The 26,680-nt window shown below is 38.5% G+C and overlaps 2 protein-coding genes and 1 non-coding gene across 3 annotated transcripts; 2 read left to right on the plus strand and 1 right to left on the minus strand.

The window, feature by feature from the left end:
- Positions 1 to 2,183: 2,183 nt before the first annotated feature.
- On the minus strand, positions 2,184 to 2,290 carry LOC128127494 (small nucleolar RNA R71). Its single transcript, XR_008225284.1, has one exon. It is a non-coding gene; the product is annotated as a small nucleolar RNA R71 (small nucleolar RNA).
- Positions 2,291 to 6,653: 4,363 nt separating this feature from the next.
- LOC128127212 (uncharacterized) lies at positions 6,654 to 7,106 on the plus strand. Its single transcript, XM_052765640.1, has one exon. It carries the CDS (start codon positions 6,654 to 6,656, stop codon positions 7,104 to 7,106), a length of 453 nt encoding a protein of 150 aa, XP_052621600.1.
- An 18,279-nt stretch (positions 7,107 to 25,385) lies between these two features.
- On the plus strand, positions 25,386 to 25,934 carry LOC111892680 (uncharacterized). Its single transcript, XM_023888731.1, has 2 exons — positions 25,386 to 25,562; positions 25,638 to 25,934. The coding sequence occupies exons 1-2, from the start codon at positions 25,386 to 25,388 to the stop codon at positions 25,932 to 25,934; spliced, it is 474 nt and encodes a 157-aa protein (XP_023744499.1).
- The last annotated feature ends 746 nt before the right edge of the window (positions 25,935 to 26,680 follow it).

Consider the following 26,680-nt stretch of genomic DNA (forward strand, 5'->3'; position numbering starts at 1 on the left):
AGGAGAAGCGGTTAGAGACCAAAGAATGAAGAAAAAGGAAAAACCACACACCTACTTGGCGAGTCCACGCGCAAACTCGGCGAGTCCATGAGAATGTTCCCGAATAAAAGTCAAAAATCCTTACCGTACACGGAATTAACACTGCTACTCGGCGAGTCCACGACCTACTCGCCGAGTAGCCCCTGTTTTGTGATAACTATAAATATGGGGTCTTAATCCGAATTGGGGGACTTTTCTGGCTTCCTTGGAGATAGAGCTACGATTGGAGAAACCTTTGAAGACCTGAAGAACCCTAACCTTTGATCTTTGAAGTTTCGAGGCGAATTAGGTTCTATTTTCCACTTAATCTTAGGATTGAATTATGTTTAGCTTAATCAAATTCGTTCTTGAGCTTGTTTTCTTTGTAATCATGAGCTAAAATTCGGATGGTTTCTGTTTAGGAAGAACCACATTACTCCTATGGTTTAATTATTACTTTTGTTAATTGTTTATTGGTGATTTTATTAAATTAAGTTTGTTAAAGAACCTTATGCATTAACCACAACTATTTTCTGTTAATTGGAAGACAATTAAGCTGCATGAACATCTCTTAGTTGTTTACCTCATATGTTTATGTGACCACTTTATCATATGTCTAGGAATAATGAACATGAAACTAGAATTAATAAGAGAATGGGTAAATTAATGTGTAAGCTTGTTTGAGAAACCAACAAACAAGAGGTTAATTGAAACACCCACTTGATTAACCAATTACAAGTATTATTTAATCCAAATAATTGAACTAGGGAATTAATTAATTTAAACAATTGGCCACTGCTTGAATTGATTTATTGTCTAAGGGTTAGTATTAGTGAACATGAATCTAATCACTATAGTTGGTAACCAATAACAGTTAATTTATCACATTATTACACAAATAACCATAGGAGTGAATTGGTTGGACCTAAACAGAAACTCTTTATCAAATTTGGTGAATTTTTACTTGTTTTTAGTTAATCACTGGTTAGGTGGCGTGTTTAAGTTTCTAGTCTTGTAAAACTAGAGAAAAACCTTTACTTTTATTATTTGCTTAGTTAAAATTAGTTATTAGTTTAATTTTCGTTCCCTGAGTTCGACACTCTACTTATCCAACTATACCACTAAAAGACAGGTTCACTGCCTTTGTGTGCTAAATTTATCATTTAAAAGTAGGATTAAAACCAGTGCATTCACACACATCAAGTTTTTGGCGCCGTTGCCGGGGAAAGGTTCAAAAATTAAATCTAATTCCTAATTTTATCGATCCTTTGTGTGAGTTTTCTTGCACAAAGTTATTTTTTTTAGTCATTCAGTAAGTAGGTTAGGTTTTAGAATCCATTAGTATTTTTCTGAATTTTTACCTTTAGTTTTAATTTTTTTATAAAACACGCTACTCGGCGAGTAGCCTGCTGTTTGAAATTTATTTTTTTCGTTTATTTAAGTTGCATTTTTTTTTTCTTTTTACGTGTTTTCTGGTTTTATTTCAGGACTTTCATGACCAGAGGATCCAACACTCCGCTGGTACCCCCGCTTGAAGACCCAGAATCCGCATTGTGAAAGAACAAAGGCAAGGACGTGGAAAGCTCAAATACACCTAAGAAGTCACCTTTGTCTAACTTGAAGACTGTTTTTGGGAAAAAGAAGAGCAGCAAATCAGGAGCTTCCAGCGCATCTTTAGGAGGCGAAGACCCGATCAAAGAAGACACCGAGTACGACACCGAGGAGGAAGAAGAACCTACATTCGGGCACGACTACGATTCCGGCGACGAGTTAGCACTTACCATGGCTAACATTGATGAAATCCCCATGGGAGAATGGAAGAAGAGGATCCGCGATGACACTGGACCGGGACTTGTGCAACCAGCAATTCCCGCAACAACTACTTTTGAGCTTAAGGGTCACATTCTTGCTTTACTCAAGGAGATCCCCTTCACCGAAAAAGACCGTGAAGATGCTTACAAGCACTTGGATGAAGTCAATGATGTGGCTGATTATTTCAATGTTCCAAATGTGCCTCGGGAAACTCAGCTACTTCGCATGCTTCCGATTACTTTGAAGGGTGCTGCAAAGGATTGGCTCAAGTCATTGCCCCTGGATCGATCACTACGTGGGCCCAAATGAAAGATGAATTCATTGATCAATTCTGCCCGCCATCCAAGATATCCAAGCTCAAGAAAGCCATTGCTAACTTTGAATAACAAACAGGAGAGTCACTATATGAAGCTTGGGAGAGGTACAAGAGCTTGCTAAGGAATTGCCCACATCATGACCTCAATAGTAAACAAGAAGTCTCCATCTTTTATGATGGATTAAATGTTACCACTAGGCAATTACTTGACTCGCAAGGTCCACTCACGAAGAAGACACCTCCAGTAATAAAGCAATTGATTGAAGAATTCTCTAAGCATTCTAGAGAATACCATAATCCAAGAAATGATGTGACTAGGGGGGTCGCCTATGCAGCTTCAGAAGACTTGTCAGCAGTCATGGCTATGCTAAAAACTATGGATAGGAGGATGGATAAAATGGATCAAACGATACATGCTATTCGGGTGGGTTGTGAGAATTGCAATGGGCCTCACCTTACTAGAGACTGCGACTTGGATGAGAATGGCAACAAAAAGGTGCAAGTTTGTTACTCAAGTGGGGACTGATATGATGAAGATTGGCGCAAACCAAAGAAGGAGTGGATCCCTTATGACGAGTACAAGAAGGATAAGGAGGAGAAGTTCAAGCAAAAGGGAAGAGGTTTTTACCAAAAGGAAGAGCCGGCACAAGAAAGAAAACCAAGTTTGGAAGAGATGCATACCAAGTTTGTAGCTGCTTCTAGAAAAGAGACATAATGATTATGATGCTGCAATCCAAGAAACAAGAACCATGCTTAGAAACCAGCAAGCCTTTATCCACAACATTGAAACACAACTTGGGCAACTTGCTCAACAAATCAATCAAAGACCACCCGACGAACTTCCTAGTAAAACCGAAAACAACCCACGAGGCGCGAACATAAACATAGTCACAAGAAGAAGTGGGAAGATAATTACACCTCTGGCCCCCATTCAGAATGAAGCACCCAAATACATGCAAAAGGAGGATGCAGAAAAACAAAATAAAAATAAAATTCTACATGACACAGACTCTACTCGTCGAGTCCATAATATGGACTCGACGAGTCCACTGCCAGATTTGAAAGAACAAGTTCCTGAAAAGCCCTTTCAGCCTCCAATTCCATATCCAGCCCTAGCTAAGAGAGAAAAGCAGGAAGAGGAGTACAAGAAGTTTCTCGACCACATTAAATCCCTTCAAATCAACATACCCTTCATTGAAGCCATCGCTCAAATGCCAAAATATGCAAAGTTCCTCAAAGAGCTTCTAACCAATAGAAGGAAGATGGAGGAGGTGAAAGAAGTAGTTCTTAATGAAAACTGCTCAGCTGCCATGTTAAACAAATTACCAAAGAAGAAGGGTGACTCGGGAAGCTTGACTTTTCCTTGCCAATTTGGCAATTTGGCCACCATCCATGCTTTGGCTGATTCGGGAGCAAGTGTCAACCTCATGCCCTATTCATTTTTTAAGAAATTGGACCTCCCGGAACCAAGGCCAATCCGCCTGGCAATTCACTTAGCAAACAAGACAGTCACATTTCCAAGAGGAATATGTGAAGACTTATTGGTCAAGGTGGACAAGTTTATATTTCCCGCAGATTTTATAATTCTAGACATGGAAGCGGATCCTCAAATCCCGATCATCCTTGGAAGACCTTTCCTCAACACGGCAAGTGCTATAGTGGATATGAGAGACTTGAAGCTTACGTTACGGGTAAGAGAAGATTCAGTAACTTTCGGGGTTGATCAAGCTATGAAGCATGCAAGGAATAGTGATGACATGGCATTCTCGATTGACATGTTTGATGAATTGATGGAGGAGGGTGATAATGAAGATTCCAACAAGTCCACTATCTTTGATGAAGAATTTGATGCTGAAAAAGACTTACCGGAGATCGAGAGGCTGCTGGAAGAAGCTGAGTATGAAGAAATAAAAAAGCAATCTGACAGAGATACTCGGCGAGTAGGGCTGATCTACTCGCCGAGTCCATGTGAAGAAAGGATGGAATTCGTAAATTCAGCAACTGACTCGCCGAGTCCTTCTACTACACTTGGCGAGTACAACTACCAGAACCCAAAAACCGAGCTCAAAATATTACCAGAGCACTTGGAGTATGCTTTCCTTGAAGATGACCATCAAAAGCCAGTTATAATAGCCTCTGACCTCTCCGAATCTGAAAAAGAAGAACTAGTTCAAGTATTGAAGAGGCAGAAATGGGATATAGCATGGAGCATTACCGACATCAAGGGAATAAGTCCCTCTTATTGTTCACACAAGATTAACCTAGAAGAATGAGCAAAGCCGGTTGTACAGCACCAAAGAAGATTAAACCCAAACATGCAAGAAGTAGTCAAGCTCTTAGATGCGGGGATCATTTACTCTATTTCCGACAGTCCGTGGGTGATTCTGGTCCAAGTGGTGCCCAAGAAAGGAGGAATGACGGTCATAACCAACGAGAAGAATGAGCTTATTCTGACACGAACGGTAACCGGTTGGAGAGTGTGCATCGATTATCAAAAGCTAAACGATGCCGCTCGTAAAGACCATTTTCCTTTACCTTTTATTGATCAAATGCTAGAACGATTATCGGGCCATAGTTTCTATTGTTTCTTGGATGGCTTTTCGGGTTATTTCCAAATACCCATAGACCCCATGGACCAAGAAAAGACCACTTTTACCTGCCCAAGTGGGACTTTTGCTTATCGACACATGCCCTTTGGGTTATGCAATGCACCCGCGATATTTCAACGGTGTATGACAGCCATACTCCACGACATGGTGGAAAAATTCATGGAAGTCTTTATGGATGATATTTCTGTTTTTGCATCTTCCTTCCATGATTGCCTCACTAACCTTGATTTGATGCTTGCTAGGTGTGAAAAGACTGACTTAGTTCTTAATTGGGAGAAATGTCATTTTATGGTCAAGGAGGGTATAGTTCTAGGCCACAAGGTTTCCAAATCGGGAATTGAAGTGGATCGGGCAAAGATTGACACCATTGCCAAATTACCTCCACCAACTAATGTGAAGGGCATTAGAAGTTTTCTTGGACACGCGGGTTTTTACCGGCGTTTTATAAAAGATTTTTCTAAAATAACTAGACCTCTAACACAATTGCTTTTAAAAGATGCACCATTCAATTTTACTAAAGAGTGTTTAGAGGCGTTTGAATTCTTGAAAGAAAAATTGACTAATGCCTCGATTATTATTGCCCCGAATTGGGAGTTACCATTTGAAATAATGTGTGATGCTAGTGATTTTGCTTTAGGAGCTGTCCTTGGTCAAAGGGTTGATAAGCACTTTCGACCCATTTATTGTGCAAGTAAAACTCTAAATCCGGCCCAAGAGAATTACACCACCACCGAAAAAGAATTATTAGCCGTGGTGTATGCCTTTGATAAATTCCGCCCTTATTTAGTTTTATCTAAAACAATTGTTTTTACTGACTACTCTGCTATCAAGTATTTGTTTGCCAAGCAGGATGCGAAGCCAAGATTGATACGATGGGTTCTACTTCTTCAAGAGTTTGAGATCGAGATACGCGACAAGAAGGGAATGGAGAATGTAGCAGCCGACCACTTATAAAGGCTTGAAAACCCAGAATTACAAGAAGATAGAGTTGGATATGACTTCCCGGACGAATACATTATGGTGACCACGGGAGAAGAGCCATGGTTCGCGGACATAGCTAATTACTTAGCTAGCAAGTACATCCCAAAAGATCTTACCCGCCAACAAAAGAAGAAATTCTTTTCAGAAATAAAATATTACTTTTGGGATGAGCCTTACCTTTTCCGAAGTTGCGCGGACGGAATCATACGAAGATGTGTGTTTGGGAATGAAAGTCGACAAATCTTGGAGCATTGTCATAGCGGGCCCACCGGAGGACATCATAGAGCACACTACACTGCTAAAAAGATCTTTGACATTGGATTTTATTGGCCTACCATTTTTAAAAATGCACCCCAATTTGTCAAAGAATGTGATGCATGCCAAAGAGCGGGAAACATTTCATCCCAAAATGAAATGCCACAACAAAGTATTCAAGTGTGCGAGGTATTTGATGTTTGGGGGATCGATTTCATGGGACCATTTCCCATGTCAAAAGGCAAAATGTATATATTGGTGGCAGTGGATTATGTATCCAAATGGGCTTAGGCACAAGCATTACCAACTAATGATGCTCGGGTGGTGGTGCGATTTTTGAAGAAGCTATTTTCAAGATTTGGAGTTCCAAAAGCTCTTATAAGTGACCGGGGCACTCATTTTGCCAATGATCAACTAGAAAAGGTGTTGAGGAGATATGGGGTAACTCATAAATTCTCTACATCTTACCATCCACAAACGAGTGGGCAAACCGAAGTGACCAATAGAGCCTTGAAGTGAATCTTGGAAAGATCGGTGGGGAGCAATCGGAAAGAGTGGTCGGACAAGCTAGATGATGCACTTTGGGCCTTCCGAAAGCTTTCAAAACACCTATTGGTACTACACCATATAGGCTAGTTTATGGAAACAAATGTCATTTACCGATGGAAATCGAGCATAAAGCTTTTTGGGCTTTAAAAATGTGCAATTTCAACATAGCGGAGCTCAAGAACAACCGGTTGATGCAAATGAATGCTCTTGAGGAACTTAGAAATGATGCTTACACTAGTTCTTTAATCTATAAAGAGAAAACCAAAAGTTTTCATGAGAAGAGGATCAAGGGTAATAAAGAATTTCATGAAGGGCAAAAGGTGTTACTTTTTAACTCAAGACTGAAACTTTTTCCGGGCAAACTCAAGTCAAGATGGGAAGGTCCTTTTCTGGTAAAGAAGGTGTTTCCACATGGTGCTATAGAGTTACTATCAAAAGATGGTACCCCTTTCAAGGTCAATGGACATAGAGTAAAAAGATATGAAGAAGGAGTTCCAAGGAATGAAGACATAGAAGAAGGGCTGTTGCTGGATAGCATGGAAGGAGTCCAGCTAATGACTCCTTAAAAAAGAAGCGCTTTCGGGAGGCAACCCGAGTTTAGAGTTTGCATTTCTTTTCCCTTTATTTTCTTTTTAATTTCTTAGGTAATGTTTTATTTTCATTCTTCCTCTGAAAACATGTATTAAATGATTGCTTGAGGGCAAGCAATGCTTAGAGTGTGGGGTGGTGGTTTAAAAATCAAAAAAAATTTAAGTTTTTTTCAATCTGCAAGACTTACTCGCCGAGTATAATTGTGGACTTGGCGAGTACATCTTTATAAGCCCAAAAAGTCGTGAATACGCGGATCTACTCGGCGAGTAGCACTCTTCTACTCGGCGAGTAGAAAATTTACACAGGTAGTTTATAATCTGTAAATAAGGGTTTTTCACTCATTCTAAACATTACCCTCATACTCGCCCTGCATATCTACTCTCAAGCCATTTCTTCAATCTTTGTTGAATCGTCATCTTTCAAGCATAAAGGTAAGATCTTTACTCCCAATACTTGTTAAAGGTTAAAGCTTTATCACTTCTTAGCCCTTATTTTGTCTACAACTCGAATTTGGGGGTTTCCTCAGTTTCTAGGGTTTTGATTTTACTATGAACTAGGAGGTTTTAGAAAAAATTTCTTTTGGATTAGTGTTTATTGGACTTAGTACAGCAAACCCCTATGCAAAATTGGGTGTTTTAATTAACCCATATGGGTCCGAGAGAAATCTGTCCCGATGTTCTTCCTACTCGCCGAGTAGTTCTTGAACTCGGCGAGTAGAGGCCTTGACATATCTGTGTTGTTTAATTTTAATTGTTGGGTGTTGTTTTTTTGTGCTTTCTTAATGTTATTTTGCAGGAACCATGTCCAGAAGAGGCCAAACTTCACGAGGGGGAAGCCAAGGAGACATCCCGTGGCTTTCTTTTCGCCAAATAACTTCTAAATCCTCACAGAACCGTGCTAAAAACAGATTGGAAGCTCTAAAGCAGAAGGAGATCCACCTTCCGAATGCAATAAATTGGGATTGGTTGGGGAAGATTAGGCTGGAGGAAGAACTGACACCTTACTTGGTGAAGTCGTGCGATGTGGGGGATTCTACCATCATTTGTGATGGATGGCTACAATTGTTCAAGATTCAAGAGCCAGTTTTTGCGGAGTTGTGCTGGAAATTCTTCGCTACCATCTCATTCCGGGGTGGTAGTGAGTATTATAATTCCAATGTTATCTCATTTTCACTTGGTGGGGAGCTGCGACAATGCAGCATGGCGGAGCTAGCATGGGGAATTGGCATCTACAATCAAAGTGCCATGTTAAATGAAGATTTTGAAACCTTTTTGGATCAGTGCCATAAAGACCTCCCTGAAGAGGTCGTTGCTTCCACCTGGTGGAACACCATTGCCAACCGGGTATGCATTCCATCTTCCGCACAGGAAGGCCACATCCGCTCACCAATTCATCGTCTCATCCACCGCTTCATTGCTAGCACAATCAACATGCGCAAGGATGATGACAAGGTCCCGAAACTTGATATCTTTTACCTTTGGAGCATCATTACTCCCGATGTCTTTTGCAACCTTCCTTACTGATTGGCTAAATATATCTCGGATGGGGCTGTCAAAGAAAAGGTGACCTCCAAAATCAATGGAGGAATGTTCGTTACTAGGCTCGCGCGATCATACTGGATCTTGGATTTGCAAGAGGCGAGGGCACTAACTGTCATTTCTCCCCCTCTTTTCAACACTACTTTATAACGGAGGGCACAGATTGTAGAAAAATTTGGAGATTCTTATGCCATTCCGCATGAGGACGAGGCGGTTATTCCTGAGGAGCCGGGGCGACAGGTGAGGCAAAGGAGCGAGAGGGCCCGAGAAGACCCACCGGTTATTCCGGTGGAAGATGAGAATGCCGGGTGGAACCAAGTTGAATATCGAAGGTACTTGGATGATATTAGGCGGGGAGTTAACTACAACAATGCGTCAATCGAATATCTTTTGCAACAAATGAACATCGACCCAAGACCCGGGCTCGGTTTTCCCTATATCATGAATTGGGATGAAAGGATGTGTAGGAACAATGAAGAAGGATGTAGCGGTGTTGGAGGAGCGAACATGGATGAGGAAGATTGAAGATTTGAGTTTTTGTGTTTTTATTTGTTTTTATGGTGTTTGGTTTTGGATTATTGTTAAACTTGGATAATTATGTTTTTAGACTTTTATTTGGTTTCTTTTACTTATGGTTGCATTTTTTTTCAGGATTGGGAGGTTAGGATGCATTCAGAAGTCTTAAGGGTCAAGGTTCAAGTGAGGAATGTTCAAATGAGAGTGTGAAGTGTTTTCCATTAAGGTTGAGTCCGTTAGAGTTGGGAGTGATAGAGTGCATTATTACTGAAGTAATTAGAAGAAGAGTCGCTGAATTGCCCCAATTCATCACCTCAGTCGAGAAGTAAATGAGCAGAGCATTTTTCTTAACTCAACGCCTACTCGCCGAGTGCACATATCCTACTCGGCGAGTACATGGATAATTACCCGAAATTACTGCAAGTTGGCAATATACTCGCCGAGTACACGACCTACTCGCCGAGTCCATCATCATTTTTCGAATCCTAGAGTTGTTTTGGGCACGTTCATTGTAGTTTTATCCAACTTTTTCGTGAAGAGTCATTACTGGAGGTTTCTAGGAGCTTTGTCTTACATATTTGAGTCATTAGAAAGTCTACCACACGCAACATGACACCCAAGACATGGAAAAGCTGTTCCCATGTCTAAAGTCATTCAGAGTTGGAGCTTAGCTGAAGAAAATCACCTTCGCGACTGATACCCCAGGGGAGTTTGTTCTAATTCTCTCTATATTTCATTTTTTTTCATGCATACCATGCAATGGGGACATTGCATGAATTAAGTGTGGGGTAGGGGGTTGGTTACATCTTAGCAAATTTAGAATCCTAATATCATAATTTAGGTCTATTTAAAAAAAAAATTTGCACTATTGCATACTAAAAATGTTACTTAGGATTTAATTTAGAAACTTTTGGTAAAAAGTAATTAGGATTCCATGTTAGAATTATGTGGATGATTGCATGAAGACTCAAATGTTTAGTTGAGCCTATATACGTTATAGTGTATTTTTGGCCCCCTTATTCTAGTGAAATCATGGGACAAAAACACGACCTCACTTAGTCCGAAGGATGCAATATGTTTAGCATTGTGTACCAAAAATGTATCCAGGAAAATTATTATCGTTAACCAATAAAGGTTGAAGTTGAGCGCCCCTGCTTAAGCATGTAGGGTTTTGAGTGAAAAAAGAGTGAGTTACATGTAAAAAAAAAAGAGAATTACAAGAAAAGTTTGAAGAATTTTTTGAGCATCAAAGTTAAAGTATGAAGTGAAAGATCAAAAATTCTGAAGAAATTCAAAAAGTTGAAGATACCAAAAATCAAACAACACGGTGGTGAATTCAAAGAAATTAAAGATTAAAGATCAAAGAAGTGAAGAATTCCAAAGAGCTCCAATGTGGTATCATAAATTGTAATTGTATAGATTATGTATGCTTGGGTTGCTAAACCAAAAACACCTTGAGGTTAAGAGGTTTTCTGCGGATGGATTCGGAGGGATGCATAAAATGAGCATTGTTCGGGAAAAGTGGGCGAATGTTTATGAGGATTGTGAGTATTTAGAGTATGGGGGGTTATTAGGAAAATTTTAGACACAAATGCATTAGTTGCGGTCTTGGCATAATGGTTGGGTTCGATTGGAGTTGTTTTATGTGATTCTAATGTGTTAAAATTCAGTTTTGCTTGGGGGAAAACAAAAGTCAAGTGTGGGGTATTTTGATATTTTCATAATTAGTCATATGTTTAGCATATATTTTTATTCATTTTTAGCTAATTATGTGCATAATGTGGACAAAAGGTACTTAATAATGCTTAAATTGTGTTTTCAGTCCAAAGACATGCTTGGAAGCAAAAAGGAATAAGGAGAAGCGGTTAGAGACCAAAGAATGAAGAAAAAGGAAAAACCACACACCTACTCGGGGAGTCCACGCGAAAACTCTGCGAGTCCATGAGAATGTTCCCAAAGAAAAGTCAAAAATCCTTACCGTACACGGAATTAACACTGATACTCGGCGAGTCCACGACCTACTCGCCGAGTAGCCCCTGTTTTGTGATAACTATAAATATGGGGTCTTAATCCGAATTGGGGGACTTTTCTGGCTTCCTTGGAGATAAAGCTACGATTGGAGAAACCTTTGAAGACCTGAAGAACCCTAACCTTTGATCTTTGAAGTTTCGAGGCGAATTAGGTTCTATTTTCCATTTAATCTTAGGATTGAATTATGTTTAGCTTAATCAAATTCGTTCTTGAGCTTGTTTTCTTTGTAATCATGAGCTAAAATTCGGATGGTTTCTGTTTAGGAAGAACCACATTACTCCTATGGTTTAATTATTACTTTTGTTAATTGTTTATTGGTGATTTTATTAAATTAAGTTTGTTAAAGAACCTTATGCATTTGAACGGTTTTGAGCATTCTAACACTTCCTAAGTGTACATGCAACCCTAATAACCTTGGATCTATGTTTGTCTAATTATCATGCAAAGTTGAATTCCAAGGTTATATTCCTATCTAGCATACATGGGGAACAATTTTTAACTTGAATGAAAGATAGAACAACTTACCTTGTTGTTTCTTATGTTCCTTGAAACCTTGTGAGCCTAGCACCCGAAGTGTGATGCCTCAAATGCTTCACACAACACCAAATGCTCTTGGAAAGACTTTTGAGAGAATACACACTTCTTAAAATCGGCCTAGCCCTCTTGTTTCATATGTGTAACCGATTTTGGTGGAGTATGAGACTCTTATATAGTGTTGACACATCTAGGGTTACACCATGTAAACCCTAATGTGTCATGACTCTTCATTTCCATGACCCATGGGTTTGTAACTCCCATGGAGCATCCTATGGGTGGAACGCAACTTGATAATCCATGGAGCCTCTTAGCCCACTATACAAGATATGGATGATTTACATAATCAACCCATATATTTAATTACTTATCTTTTGATCACTTAAATAATTCTAAATTAATTCTTGATCAAACTAATCAAATAATATTATTAATATATTAGAACTTATAATATATTAATAATCTCCAAGTGTTATTTCTCTCAATTAGTCTATCCAATTGCATGGTGCCATGCAACCCAAATGGACCATGTCGGGTCGGGTCAAGTACTTACCAGAAATAGTTATGGACTTAGACACCTTATCCAACAGTCTCCCACTTGGATAAGTCTAATAACTATAACTGCAATACTTCAGGAACCGACCGGCAATCGTAGCTCTTTCAAGGTCTCTCGGAACTGAGAAGATGATGATACGCCATTTAAGATAAGTGATTATATAATCCTCTGTTCTAGATATCAGCCGGACAAATACATGGAACAATTTTTTACTTATTGTCCAACAGTTTGTTTCAGATTTCCGATTTGTTTGACAAAGAACTTAATTGAACACATCAACTTAGTTCTGATCGGGCCCGGTACATAGGTCAAAACAAAATCATCGAGGGACCCAGATATCAGCTTCTAATCCAAGAAGGAACAAATAAACTTCGACTCATATGTTTGTTCTACCACTCATTGAATTATACATAAAAGCACGTTTTATAACATCGAGTTACCAATGCGTTTTCGTACAATCAATGCATACCCAACTTGTAAGTAACAAATCATATCTCTAGGTTTGAAGACTTATATGATATTACCGTCTCACGATCACTCGAGATAAATTCCATGAAGTGATTCCAGTGAGCGTGGGTTGAGTCCAATGCTCAGAGCTTATGAGCACTCATAATTGTTGTAGCCATGTCCAACACCTTAGACCTCTACAACCAATCATGACAGTCTTGATTCATACCTACTTTCGACATATGACCGATTGTGGAGGTTTGAATAATATGATATACCAAACATAATTATTCTGGAAGTCAAAACATGCAAAAGAAATATAGTAAACGATCGACAAGAGATAGCAACACTTTACTCATAAATAAAACACCTTTTATTCATCATCTAATGTCAATTACACTTTACAAATTTCTAGGTTATCTAACTACTAAATCTAATATCATCCTTCAGCCCTATGCTTCGAGCATGCTAGAGATGCTTAACCCGAGTCAGTCCCTTCGTGAGGGGATCTGTTGGATTCTCATCCGATGATACCCTCTTTTCCACGAGGAGTCCTTCTTCTATTCGATGTCTGATAAAATGGTATTTTCTGTCGATGTGTCTGGATCTCCCGTGATCCCTTGGTTCCTTGGCTAAGGCAACAGCGCTTTCACTATCACAGAAAATTTCCATTGGCTCTTTAATAGCTGGTACAACTCCAAGGTCTCCAATGAAGTTCTTCATCCATATCGCCTCCTTTGCTGCCTCGCTAGCTGCAATATACTCTGATTCACAAGTTGAATCAACCACTGTCTCTTGCTTGGAACTCTTCCAAGAAATTGCTCCTCCGTTTAGGGTAAAGACCCAGCCTGACTGAGAGCGGAAATTATCCCTATCAGTCTGAAAGCTAGCATCACTATACCCTACAACCCTCAAGTCATCACTCCCACAAAGGGTAAGGACCCAGTCCTTAGTACTCCGTAGGTACTTGAGAATATTCTTTACCGCAGTCCAGTGTGCCTTGCCAGGGTTCCCCTGATACCTGCTAACCATGCTCAGGGCAAAGGCTACATCAGGTCGAGTACACGTCATAGCATACATGATCGATCCTACAGCCGAAGCATAAGGTATTCGACTCATTTCTGCTATCTCAGCCTCAGTGCTAGGGCTTTGTGTCTTACTCAATCTGGCATTACTCTGAATGGGTAACTCTCCTTTCTTGGAGTCCTGCATGCTGAATCTCTTCAGCACCTTATCCAAGTAGGTACTCTGACTAAGTCCAATTAGTCTTTTACTCCAATCTCTTAAGATCCTTATCCCTAGAATATAGGCAGCTTCTCCTAGGTCCTTCATAGAGAAACATTTCCCAAGCCAGGACTTAACTTCCTGCAGAGTTGGGATGTCATTTCCTATGAGTAGTATGTCATCCACATACAATACCAAAAAGCTAACTATACTCCCACTAGCCTTGACATATACACAAGATTCATCTTCACTCCTAGAAAAGCCAAATTCCTTGACTTTCTCATCAAAGCAAAGAATCCATCTGCGAGGTGCTTGCTTTAATCCATAAATGGCGTTCTCAAGCTTACACACTCTATTAGGGTACTCGTTGCTGACAAAACCTTCTGGCTGACTCATGTAAACATCTTCGGCCAACTTTCCATTAAGGAAAGCGGTTTTGACATCCATTTGCCATATTTCATAGTCATGAAATGCAACTATGGCTAACAGAACCCTAATAGACTTAATCTTGGCCACTGGAGAAAAGGTCTCATCATAATCAACTCCTGGAGTTTGTGAGAAAACCTTTGCAACCAGTCGTGCCTTATAAGTGTGTACTTTACCATTCATGTCGGTCTTTTTCTTGAAGATCCATTTGCACCCTACTGTCTTACGACCTAGTACATTCTCAACCAAGTTCCAAACTTGATTGTCGTACATGGACTGTATCTCGCTGTCCATTGCCTCTTTCCACTTGGCTGACTCAGGGCCTGCCATGGCTTCCGCGTAACTGTTAGGTTCATCCAGACCTATCAGTGTCTCATCACTGATAAGTGTATCACCTTCTGCAGTAATATGGAATCCATAGTAATGCTCAGGTGCATTCCTAACCCTTGTGGAACGCCTCAGAGGTACAGACTTGTCAATTGGCTCAACAGGAGTTTCCTCCTCAAGTTGAGTGCTAGGGTTTGAAGTTCCTTCACCGCTTGACTCTTGAATTTCTTCAAAATCAACTTGCCTCCCACTATTTCCTTGGCTTATGAACTCTCTCTCTCTCTCTCTCTCTCTCTCTCTCTCTCTCTCTCTCTCTCTCTCTTCTCTCTCTCTAAAGAAATCCCTCCTAGCTATAAAGACCACATTTTCACTAGGTCTATAGAAGAGGTAACCAAAGGATTGCTGTGGGTAGCCGATGAAAATACACCTCTCGCTTCGAGGTTCGAGCTTATCATGAGTCTTGCGTCTCACGAAAGCCTCGCAACCCCAAATCTTGATGTGGTCTAGTTTGGGTACTTTACCAGTCCACATCTCATGAGGATTTTTGGCAACTTTCTTTGTAGGGACTAGATTAAGGATATGGGCGACAGTCTCTAAGGCATACCCCCAGAATGAGATTGGTAGCGAAGCTCGATTCATCTGGAACGAACCATATCCAACAAGGTTCGATTATGCCTCTCATCCACACCATTCAACTGCGGTGTCCTGGGAGGTGTCAATTGTGAGACAATCCCACATTCCCTAAGATAGACGAGGAACTCTGAACTAAGATACTCACCACCTCGATCGGATCGAAGCATCTTAATGTTCCTGCCCAATTGATTCTCGACTTCCTGTTTAAATTCCTTAAACTTTTCGAAAGTCTCTGAATTATGCTTGATTAAGTAGACATATCCATATCTACTATAATCATCAGTAAAAGTCAACTAATAACGATTAGCATCCCTTGTGGCATGTTTGAATGGTCCACACACATCCGTGTGCACAAGATCCAACAAACCTTCACCCATCTCACAAGAACCTATGAAGGGTGACTTTATCATTTTTCCAAGTAAGCATGATTCGCAACTATCATCTGACTTTAGGTCAAATGACTCCAAGACTCCATCCTTTTGGAGTTGGCCTATGCGTTTCTTGCTTATTTGTCCAAGACGACAATGCCATAATGATGCTTTATCCAAGTTATTATTAACAGAATCAATACACAATACATTATTTCCTAGGTTATCAACCACAGATACTGTTTCATACACGCCATCACAAGGTAATGCTTTAAAATAAAGAGCATTATTAAATAAAGCATTAATCGAACCAACTTCATTATCAAATGAAAAGGTGAAACCTTGTTTATACAATGCATGAAAGGAAATAATATTTCTTGCCATTTCTGGCGAATACAACACTTATTCAAATCTAAAATAAACCCACTACTTAGCGATAAAGTACAAACTCCAATCTTGGTGACAGGTAAAGCTTTCCTATTCCCCATGATTAAGTTTATTCTTCCTTGCTCCACATTCTCACTTCTTCTTAGTCCTTGCAAATCAGAACAGATATGAATACCACAACCGATATCAAGGACCCAAGAGTTAGAATGGGGTGAGTTATTAGATAAGATAGTGTAAATACCTGCATGGTTGGGTTTAACTTTCCAGTTTCGCTTCCAATGTGATTTTTCATGGCAATAGAAGCATTCCGCCTCTTTTGGGTCAGAAGAAGGAGTGATGAAACCTTTCTTGGTTCCACTTGAAGAAGAGCCATCAAGGGTCCTAGCCTTAGTACCCTTCGAAGAGCTCTTTCTCTTCTTCCCTCGACTTTTCCCTATTGCCAAAACCAGAGCGGAGTTTGGAGTAGGAGTGTTAACAACCGTCTTCCCCTTAAGACCTGATTCTGTGGTCTTGAGAAGACCCTGAAGTTTGCTGAGTGCGACTTCTTCCTTATTCATGTGATATGTCATGTGGAATTTATCATAGCACAATGGTAAGGAGTGAAAAATAATATCTTGCACAAGCTCCTCATGGAAGTTCACATTAAGCTTCAGCAATCGATCCACATACCTTTGCATTTTCTGCATGTGGCTCGTGACGGATTCCCCGTCCTTCATCATGGTTGTTATCATGGAGCAGATGATTTCATACCTCTCTTGTTGTGCACTTTGATGGTATCTTTCCATCAGATCTTGGTGCATTTCAAAAGGGTAGAAGTCCTCATAGCACTTTTGGAGTTCCGCTGTCATCGTGGCCATCATGATGCATGCCACTTTGGTAGCATCCCTTTCATGTGCCTGAAAGTCAGCGATCTCCTGGGGAGTTGCAGTGGTCTCATCAATCTCCTTAAGTTCCTTGTCGAGGACATATTCTTTGTCCTCGTAGCGGGTAATCATCCTGATGTTTCTGATCCATTCATTGAAGCTGGATCCATCAAAAGTGACTTTCCCACACAAGTTCATAAGGGTAAAGGAGCCATTAGGATTAGAGCCAGAAGCAGCATTGTTTGAAGACATCTGAAGGAAGAGGACAAGATTAGTTTAGATATTAAGAGAGTCCTTAATAAAACACCCAAATGTAATATTAAGGCTAGGATCCAATCACAATATATTATAACTTAGAAGAGGTATGCCGTAATCCAAGCTATAACATATTTGAAAGGTAGGTGAATGACGATTCACCAATTTCCACCACGAAAACCGAAATATTAAATATTAGGTTTTTGATTGGTTCTTAGAAATTCCTAGATTCTTTTGAGATTCAATGAAATTTTCAAAGGCATGTTTCAATCTCGAGTGTGCCCTTTAAGTTTTGTGACTGGGATACCGAGGATCACAAAACGAGGTGTGAAGTAACCATGCAAATTACTTGGTACCCTTAAAGTTTATCACTCAATCGATGTGCCGGTAAACCACACACGCTCCACCGGTACTATGATAAACCTTAAGTCACCCTTTACCTACCTTGTTAAGTCCAAGTTAGTGTGTCGGTTAACCACACACGCTCCACCAATGACTTAAACAAAGTGTAAAGTGTAATTTCATGGATTAGCACCTTATTCACATTTTTCCTAAAGTAACTAAGATTGGGAATTTAATAAAAGCATTTAGTTACTTTATAATATTCATCATACTTTTAATGAGAATTTATAAGTCCTTGTCCTACCCATTCGGCTAACGACCCTCCACCAGTCAAGCAAGCGGTGGGTGAGAGTGGACACCCATTAAGTTGCCATTTTATAGGCAACAACCTTATACCCACCTTATAGATCGGCTTCGTGAATGAGGCGTACTAGCGGTAAGACGACTTTGATCTTATACATATATATTATTATTAACTTATAATATTATAAGTATAAGGGTAGAATTTTAACTTTTTAAAATTCTAAGGGTTGGAACTAAAGTTTTAACATGACTTTACTTGTTCCAAAACTTGAGGGCAAGTTTTGTAAACTTTCAAAACTTTTCATTTCTTGTAACTCATGAGTTTATTAGGGTATTAAAAATGAAGAATCTTCATTTTTATAACCCGTGTGTTCTTTTAATGGTTTTAAAGCAAAGTGACTTTTGGTTTTCCATAACTTGAGGCCAAGTTATGGACTCCAATAAAACACATAATGATGAAGAATTAATCTACCACATAGGTTATAAACAATTCCTATGATCATCTAAACATCATAAGATCAAGAACATGAACATGAACACTTTCATGAATCAAAATTACACTTAAAACTTTGTAATTTTTGATAACTTGTTGTTGTAAATGGATTAGCAAAGACAACACCATCTAAAACAAGTTTTCAAGTACCAAAACAGTTTAGGGTAATGTTTCTAGTCCATTTCCAGCAACTAAAGTCGAAAATCTGCATTCTGAGGCTCCTACTCACCGAGTGCACGAACCTACTCGGCGAGTAGGATGAAGATACACATGAACTCGGCGAGTCCCCCCATGGACTCGACGAGTTCATCAGGCAGATTGCACAAAATCGACTTTTTTCAACTATTTAGCACAAATAACAAACAAACAAGCCTAGGCTCTGATACCACTGATGGGTTTTGAGCATTCTAACACTTCCTAAGTGTACATGCAACCCTAATAACCATGGATCTATGTTTGTCTAATTATCATGCAAAGTTGAATTCCAAGGTTATATTCCTATCTAGCATACATGGGGAACAATTTTAACTTGAATGAAAGATAGAATAACTTACCTTGTTGTTGCTTATGTTCCTTGAAACCTTGTGAGCCTAGCACCCCAAGTGTGATGCCTCAAATGCTTCACACAACACCAAATGCTCTTGGAAAGACTTTTGAGAGAATACACACTTCTTAAAATCGGCCTAGCCCTCTTGTTTCATATGTGTAACTGATTTTGGTGGAGTATTAGACTCTTATATAGTGTTGACACATCTAGGGTTACACCATGTAAACCCTAATGTGTCATGACTCTTCATTTCCATGACCCATGGGTTTGTAACTACCATGGAGCATCCTATGGGTGGAACCCAACTTGATAATCCATGGAGCCTCTTATCCCACTATACAAGATATGGATGATTTACATAATCAACCCATATATTTAATTAGTTATCTTTTGATCACTTAATTAATTCTAAATTAGTTCTTGATCAAACTAATCAAATAATATTATTAATATATTAGAACTTATAATATATTAATAATCTCCAAGTGTTATTTCTCTCATTTAGTCTATCCAATTGCATGGTGCCATGCAACCCAAATGGACCATGCCGGGTCGGGTCAAGTACTTACCAGAAATAGTTATGGACTTAGACACCTTATCCAACAACATTAACCACAACTATTTTCTGTTAATTGGAAGACAATTAAGCTGCATGAACATCTCTTAGTTGTTTACCTCATATGTTTATGTGACCAATTTATCATATGTCTAGGAATAATGAACATGAAACTAGAATTAATAAGAGAATGGGTAAATTAATGTGTAAGCTTGTTTGAGAAACCAACAAGCAAGAGGTTAATTGAAACACCCACTTGATTAACCAATTAAAAATATTATTTAATCCAAATAATTGAACTAGGGAAGTAATTAATTTAAACAATTGGCCACTACTTGAATTGATTTATTGTCTAAGGGTTAGTATTAGTGAACATGAATCTAATCACTATAGTTGGTAACCAATAACAGTTAATTTATCACATTATTACACAAATAACCATAGGAGTGAATTGGTTGGACCTAAACAGAAACTCTTTATCAAATTTGGTGAATTTTTACTTGTTTTTAGTTAATCACTGGTTAGGTGGTGTGTTTAAGTTTCTAGTCTTGTAAAACTAGAGAAAAACCTTTACTTTTATTATTTGCTTAGTTAAAATTAGTTATTAGTTTAATTTCCATCCCCTGAGTTCGACACTCTACTTATCCAGCTATACCACTAAAAGACAGGTTCACTGCCTTTGTGTGCTAAATTTATTATTTAAAAGTAGGATTAAAACCAGTGCATTTCACACACATCACATGACACCAAAATAAATCCAAATTCCAAATCCAAAAGATAAAACACTCCAAGGATATTCAAGATTGATAAAGTTGCAAGCTTTATCTGGAGTTCTTCCTTAAGATCTAATCAAAACCACAAAAGGGACTCAAATACCATAATATGAAGGATCTAGAAAGCTTGAATCATAAATTTGGGAGCTTGATGACTTATAGAGGTCTTCAAGAAGCACAAGAAGTTGGATCTCTTTTGGAGACACTCACTCAAGCTCTAAAGAATGGTGAACTTCCTTGAACACTTCCAAAATGGCACCTACAGCAAGCAAAAGGAGGGAGGGAAGGGAAATGGAGGCTATGGATTTGTTCTTTAGAGGATAGAGGTTGATCCATAGAAATCCTAATATTTAGAGATGCTCAAATAGTGTCCAAACCCGAAATCTAGGGTTTTGTGCAAACAACGACACTATGCTCATCGTAGACATACCTACGCTCGGCGTATTTCACCTACGCTCATGTAGGAACATAATCTCGAAATTCATTATTAAATACTAACAAAGTGCATCTCAAAAAACGGGTGCTACACCAACTGTAAAAAATACATATTATATATATATATATATATATATATATATATATATATATATATATATATATATATATATAATTATAATGCTACCATCGAGTAATTTTTAAATTCTAATGTGTTAATAGAGAAAAATATGAAATTACAAGGATATAGTAGAAAGAAATGAAAGTAGAATGCTATAAAAACAAATAAATGAAAGCAGGTTGCCATTTCTTGCAAATAGTCGTATAATATGAAGTTACTTCTTTTTGTTTCCCCTAAAATGAAAGTAGGTTGCTATTTATACATACCCTAAATCTTGAAATTAGTATTTTTTTTCTCTTTGTATTTATCTCATTTTCTCTCTTTTAATAAGACCAACTAGGTCAGAGGTGGTTACAAGATAGCTACTGCAGTAATGTATTTATCTAATATTGAGAGAGGTGGCTCTGGTTCCATTCCTTTTCCATGCTTCCATCGACCGTGTGTGTCATTTGAGTTGATCAAATTTGATGAATGTGAAAAGAGAAGGGAAAATGGTGGCAACGACTTTTGGTGAAAATCAAAGTTCAGCTACTAGGTATACCCGATGTAACATTATACTTTGGTTCTGTGTATCAACATTACATTTTAGAAAAAAGGCTCCTTAATACGATGTTTTAAAAGGATAATGAGATAAAGAGAGAAAGCAGTAAACTAAGGGTGCGTTTGGTTGGCAGGAAAAGGAATGGAATTTGAGGGAAAATGATTTCAATTCCCTCGAATTCATGCGTTTGGTTGGACTTAGAGGAGGGAAAAGAATTCCTAAATGAAATAAACTTTCCACGATGTGGAGGAAAATATTCATTCTCATCAAGGAAGTGGCAGATTACAAAAATACCCTTGTACTTATCAAAAAACCCACCACCACTACCACCACAATCACTGACCACCACCACCACCACCGCCGCTGCCATCCACTCCACCGTTGCCGCCCCACCGACCACCACCACCACCACTACCGCCACAACCACTACCACCGCCGCCATTGCCACCGACCACCACTACCACCACCATGATCACCACCCACCACCACCGTCGCCGCCACCACCATTCACCATCACCACCGCCGCCGCCTCCCACCGCCACTGCCTGCGACGACACCACCACTACCATCATTGTTGTTACCACCGTTGTCGCCGCCGCCGACCACCACTACCACCACCGCCACCATTGCTGCTACCACCACCACTACCAATGCCATCACCCACCAACACTGCCACCACCACCACCACAAATAACACTACCACCACCAACATTACCAATGGTGCCACCATCGCCGCTACCGCCACCGCCACCGCCACCGCCACCTGCTGCCACTGCCACCACCAGCACCATCACCGCCGTCGCTGTCGCCACCAGCTGACACTGCCACCATCACCACCACTTCCGCCACCACAATCAATTCCACCGCGACCATCACCACTACCATCGTAGCCACCATCACCACCACCACTGCTACTGCCCCCACCACCACTACCACCACCGTCGAAATTTTACTGTTTTTATAATTTTCATAATGTATTTTTACATACAAGTTAGAAAACAAGGTAAAATTAAGCAAAACACGCAGAAAAGGTAATTTTGTCATTTTACATGAATTCCAATTTCATCTCTTGCAAACCAAACAGATTCTGGAATTAATTCCAATTACATTTCCTGCCAAGCAAACAATATATGGAATTGGATTCAAATTCCTGACAAATTCCTTTTCCAATTCCAATTCCTTCAGCAACATTCTGCGAACCAAACAACACCTAATGATTTGTATATGATTTTCCCACGGTTAGTAATCAACACGATATACAAGAGAAAACATCCTTAAGTCTTGTGGCGAAGCACAAACATATCTCCTACTTACAATATAATAAATACAATAAATAACGTCCATCTTTAAGAATAGAAATTAACAATCTTTCTTTTATTTATTTATGTACTAGATTATAAATGAAAGCCAAATTATATTACACACTTGAAATATATATATATATATATATATATATATATATATATATATATATATATATATATATATATATATATATATATATATATATATATATATATATATAGGGGACGGTTCGTTTGAGTTCAAAAAAAAAAAAATTAGAGATCTTGAGATTGAACCTCAGCCACGTATTTCTTACTTGCCGCTCTAACGCTTCAGCGTACCGGCAACAGCGGACTATGCCTAATCATAAATGATTATATGGCAGAGAGGTATAATCATATATGATTATGTATGTTTATACATATATGCTTAATCATAAATGATTATACATATGTCTGTTCACAGACTGAGTAATCATATATGATTACGACAGTTGGTGACAGAAAAGGTGGCGGTGACAAAGATAGCGGTGGTATAAGTAACCGAGGTGATAGTGGTGGAGTCGGCTGGTGTCAGAGGTGGTGGTAGGAGTGGTGGCGGTGGCGGTTATAGTGGTGGGGATGGTGGCGGAGGATAAAGGAATGAGCGGCGCTGTGTAATCGTTTATGATTATTCCAGACCTGCCGCGCCGGTACGCCGGAAGATTATTGCGGCAGATGTGAAATACGTGGCTGAGGTTGGATCTCGAGATCTCTATTTTATTTTTAATCTCAACGGAACCTATCTCTCTCTCTCTCTCGCTCTCTCTCTCTCTCTCTATATATATATATATATATATATATATATATATATATATATATATATATATATATATATATATATATATATATACACACACACACACACACAGAAGGATTATATGAAAACAAAAAAACCCTAAAAATCATAAAAATACATAAAAAAAAATAACTAGACATCACAATTTTTTTTTTTTTTTGACTTTACACATCAGAATATCGCAACTTTTTTTAAAATTTTACTGAAAAAAATAAAAAATCATTTTTTTAATAAATTTTTTTTAGCAATTTTGTGTTAAAAGGTGCGATTTTTTCAAAAAAAATAAAAAAAATAAAAAAAAGTTTTGTGATCTCTAAGTATTTTTTATGCATTTTTTATGATTTTTAGGGTTTTTTGTTTTCCATAGAACATAAACCTATATATATATATATATATATATATATATATATATATATATATATATATATATATATATATATATATATATATATATATATATATATATATATATATATATATATATATTGGTATTTTTAATTTTTTAATAATATATAAATGAATTGTTGAGGTGTCATTGGATTCCATTTTTGAAAGAGTGTTGGTAGGTTTGACGTGAGAGATAATTACAAAACCGATATGACTTATTAAAAGATGAATTTGTATTATACTCTCGTGGATAGATAACTTAACCACCTTTGGCCGAGAAAGAAAGAAGAGTGGAGATTAGACGTGACTATATGAACCTTTCCTTAAGCCAACACTAAAAGATCAAATGTTATACCTAATATACACGATTTTTGTTTTTGTGTGTTTTGGGTCTTCACTCTTCAGCTTGTACTCTGAACATTGAAACTTGCACTTTACGATCATTTTGATATGAGAAAAATCTCAATTGTTAACACTAAAAGTCTATAACATTACATTCATTTAAGAAAAAAAGACAAAGTCATCGTTAAGTAATCTCTACTTTCATAGCAAAACAACCTAGAAAGATACGAAATAGAAAAAGAAAATAAAACACATCAAATATAATGCAAGTTTTTTAACAGTCAAGATTTTTTTTCCGGTAAAAAGCAATAACGAGTAGTGTTTTTATTAGAGCTGGCTCTATTTTTTGCGAAACTGAGTAAGAGCTTAGGGCCTCCAATTCTAAAAGGCCTCAAATTTTAAAGCTTTTCCTGTTATATAGAGCTTGGCCTAGTGGTAAAAGCGCTAGTTTATAAAACTAAGGGTCGCAAGTTCAAAACTATTTGATTTTTTGAAGGGCCCTAATTTTTTTGTTTGCTTAGAGCCTCCAAATTAGTTGAGTCGCTCCTGGTTTTTATATATTGTCTATTTTTAACGTTTGGGAGCTTCTGGCTTCTAGCTTTTAAGAAAATGCTAGTAAAAAGAAAAAGTCTCGTTCGGCGACAGGAGCGTTTAACTTTTAACCTAAATTGAAGGATTTTGAAGTTCCATATGTTTATCTTATGCGTATCTTTATCTTCTAGTAGTTATCCTATGTTATTCTATAGTTATCCATGTTTAGCCATTTATATAAATACCATCGATTGTATTGACGTGAATTCTTGGAATCAATAAAACAAAATAACAGCCCCTGAATTACCAGTTTTATTATGGTATCAGAGCAGGTCGGATAACCTGCTGAAATCGTGAAACAAAACGACAATGACGGGATCTGAGACTCCTGGAAGCAGCAATCCTCTTAACCCTTCTTCGGATCCAAATTCTTCGTTTTACATCCACCCTAATGAATACCCACGGCGGGTTCATGTCAATGACAATCTGAACGACAACAATTATGCCGATTGGTCTAGGGAGATGAAAGATTTCCTTCTGGCTAAAAACCGAGCCGGTTTCATTGATGGAATGATCCTGAAACTAGCGGAAGACTCACAAGAATTTAAAGCATGGTAACGAAGTGATTCCCTCATAATGGGATGGCTTACCACAACCATGGAAAATGACATATGTAACCGTGTAAAATATGATGTGACTGCTAAAGAAATTTGGGACGATCTTGAAGAAAGATTCAGAAAAGAAAGCGTGCCACGTGCTTACGAATTGAAGCGAGCATTGACCACGTTAAGGCAAGATAATGCATCAGTCTCGACTTATTTCACAAAGATGAGGGTTATTTGGGACGAAATTTCAATTAGTTTCTCCTGTTCCACAATGTACCTGTGGTAAATGCACATGCAATCTTAGAGACTCGTGGAAACAAAAGATAAGGGGCTTGATGACACGTTTGGTACTGTCAAGACCCAAATCTTGAGTACCAAGCCGATGCCCTCGCTTGGCACCACCTACCATCTTGTGGCAGAGGACGAACAACAACGCAACATATCTGTTGCTGCTGCTAGGAAGCCAACCGTTGATGCAACTGCTTACCAGATCAAGACTCAAGTAGCTTTTGATAAAGTTCAAGCTGAGAAGAAAAACAATTGTGAAGGACTCAAATGCAAACATTATGGAAAAGTAGGGCACCGTGGAAGGCTGTTTTGAAAAGATAGGCTACCCGGATCGGTGGGATCCCCGCCAAAGTAAGCAAACCGGAGATCAACGAAAACCGTTAAAGCCAAAGCCGAAGGCAGCTGCTGTGGATATGGAGACTCGCCCTATACCAGGTCTTACTTTTGATCGATACACAAAATTGATAAAACAACTAGGAGATACACTAAATCTAGAAGTCAACATGGCTAGTTAGTTTAACTTTAACACACCTTAGATCATTGACTCGGGAGCAACCGAACACATTGCATGCAGTAACTCCGTGTTGGCGAGTCTAAAGGAAATGAAAGCTGGAACTCCAGTCAATATACCGAACAGAGAGAATGTCCTTGTCAAAGGAGTTGTAAGTATTCTCTTGCCAAAAGACATGAAAATTAATGATGTCCTATATATACCAAAATTTAAATGCAACTTGTTGTCAATTAGTAGAATTACAAAAAACCTTAATTGTTTTGTGACATTCTTTCCGGATTTTTGTTTTATACAGGACTTACCCTCGAGGAAGTTGATTGGCATGGGGAAATGTGAGAATGGTCTTTTAATCTCAAGCTCCTTGGATTACTATAGCCAAATTAAGGATTTAAATCAAAGTATTGCACCATTGGATTCTAATGATATGTTCATCAAAAGTCAAAGTGAGGAAACTTTAAGTCAACCATCTCTCCTTTATTGATTTTACATCAAACTCTTATTTTTGTTGCATTTGTCTATTTAAATTATAGTTAACTCTAGTTTGTTTC

Source organism: Lactuca sativa, chromosome 7 (assembly GCF_002870075.4).
Source record: "Lactuca sativa cultivar Salinas chromosome 7, Lsat_Salinas_v11, whole genome shotgun sequence".
Taxonomy (NCBI): domain Eukaryota; kingdom Viridiplantae; phylum Streptophyta; class Magnoliopsida; order Asterales; family Asteraceae; genus Lactuca; species Lactuca sativa.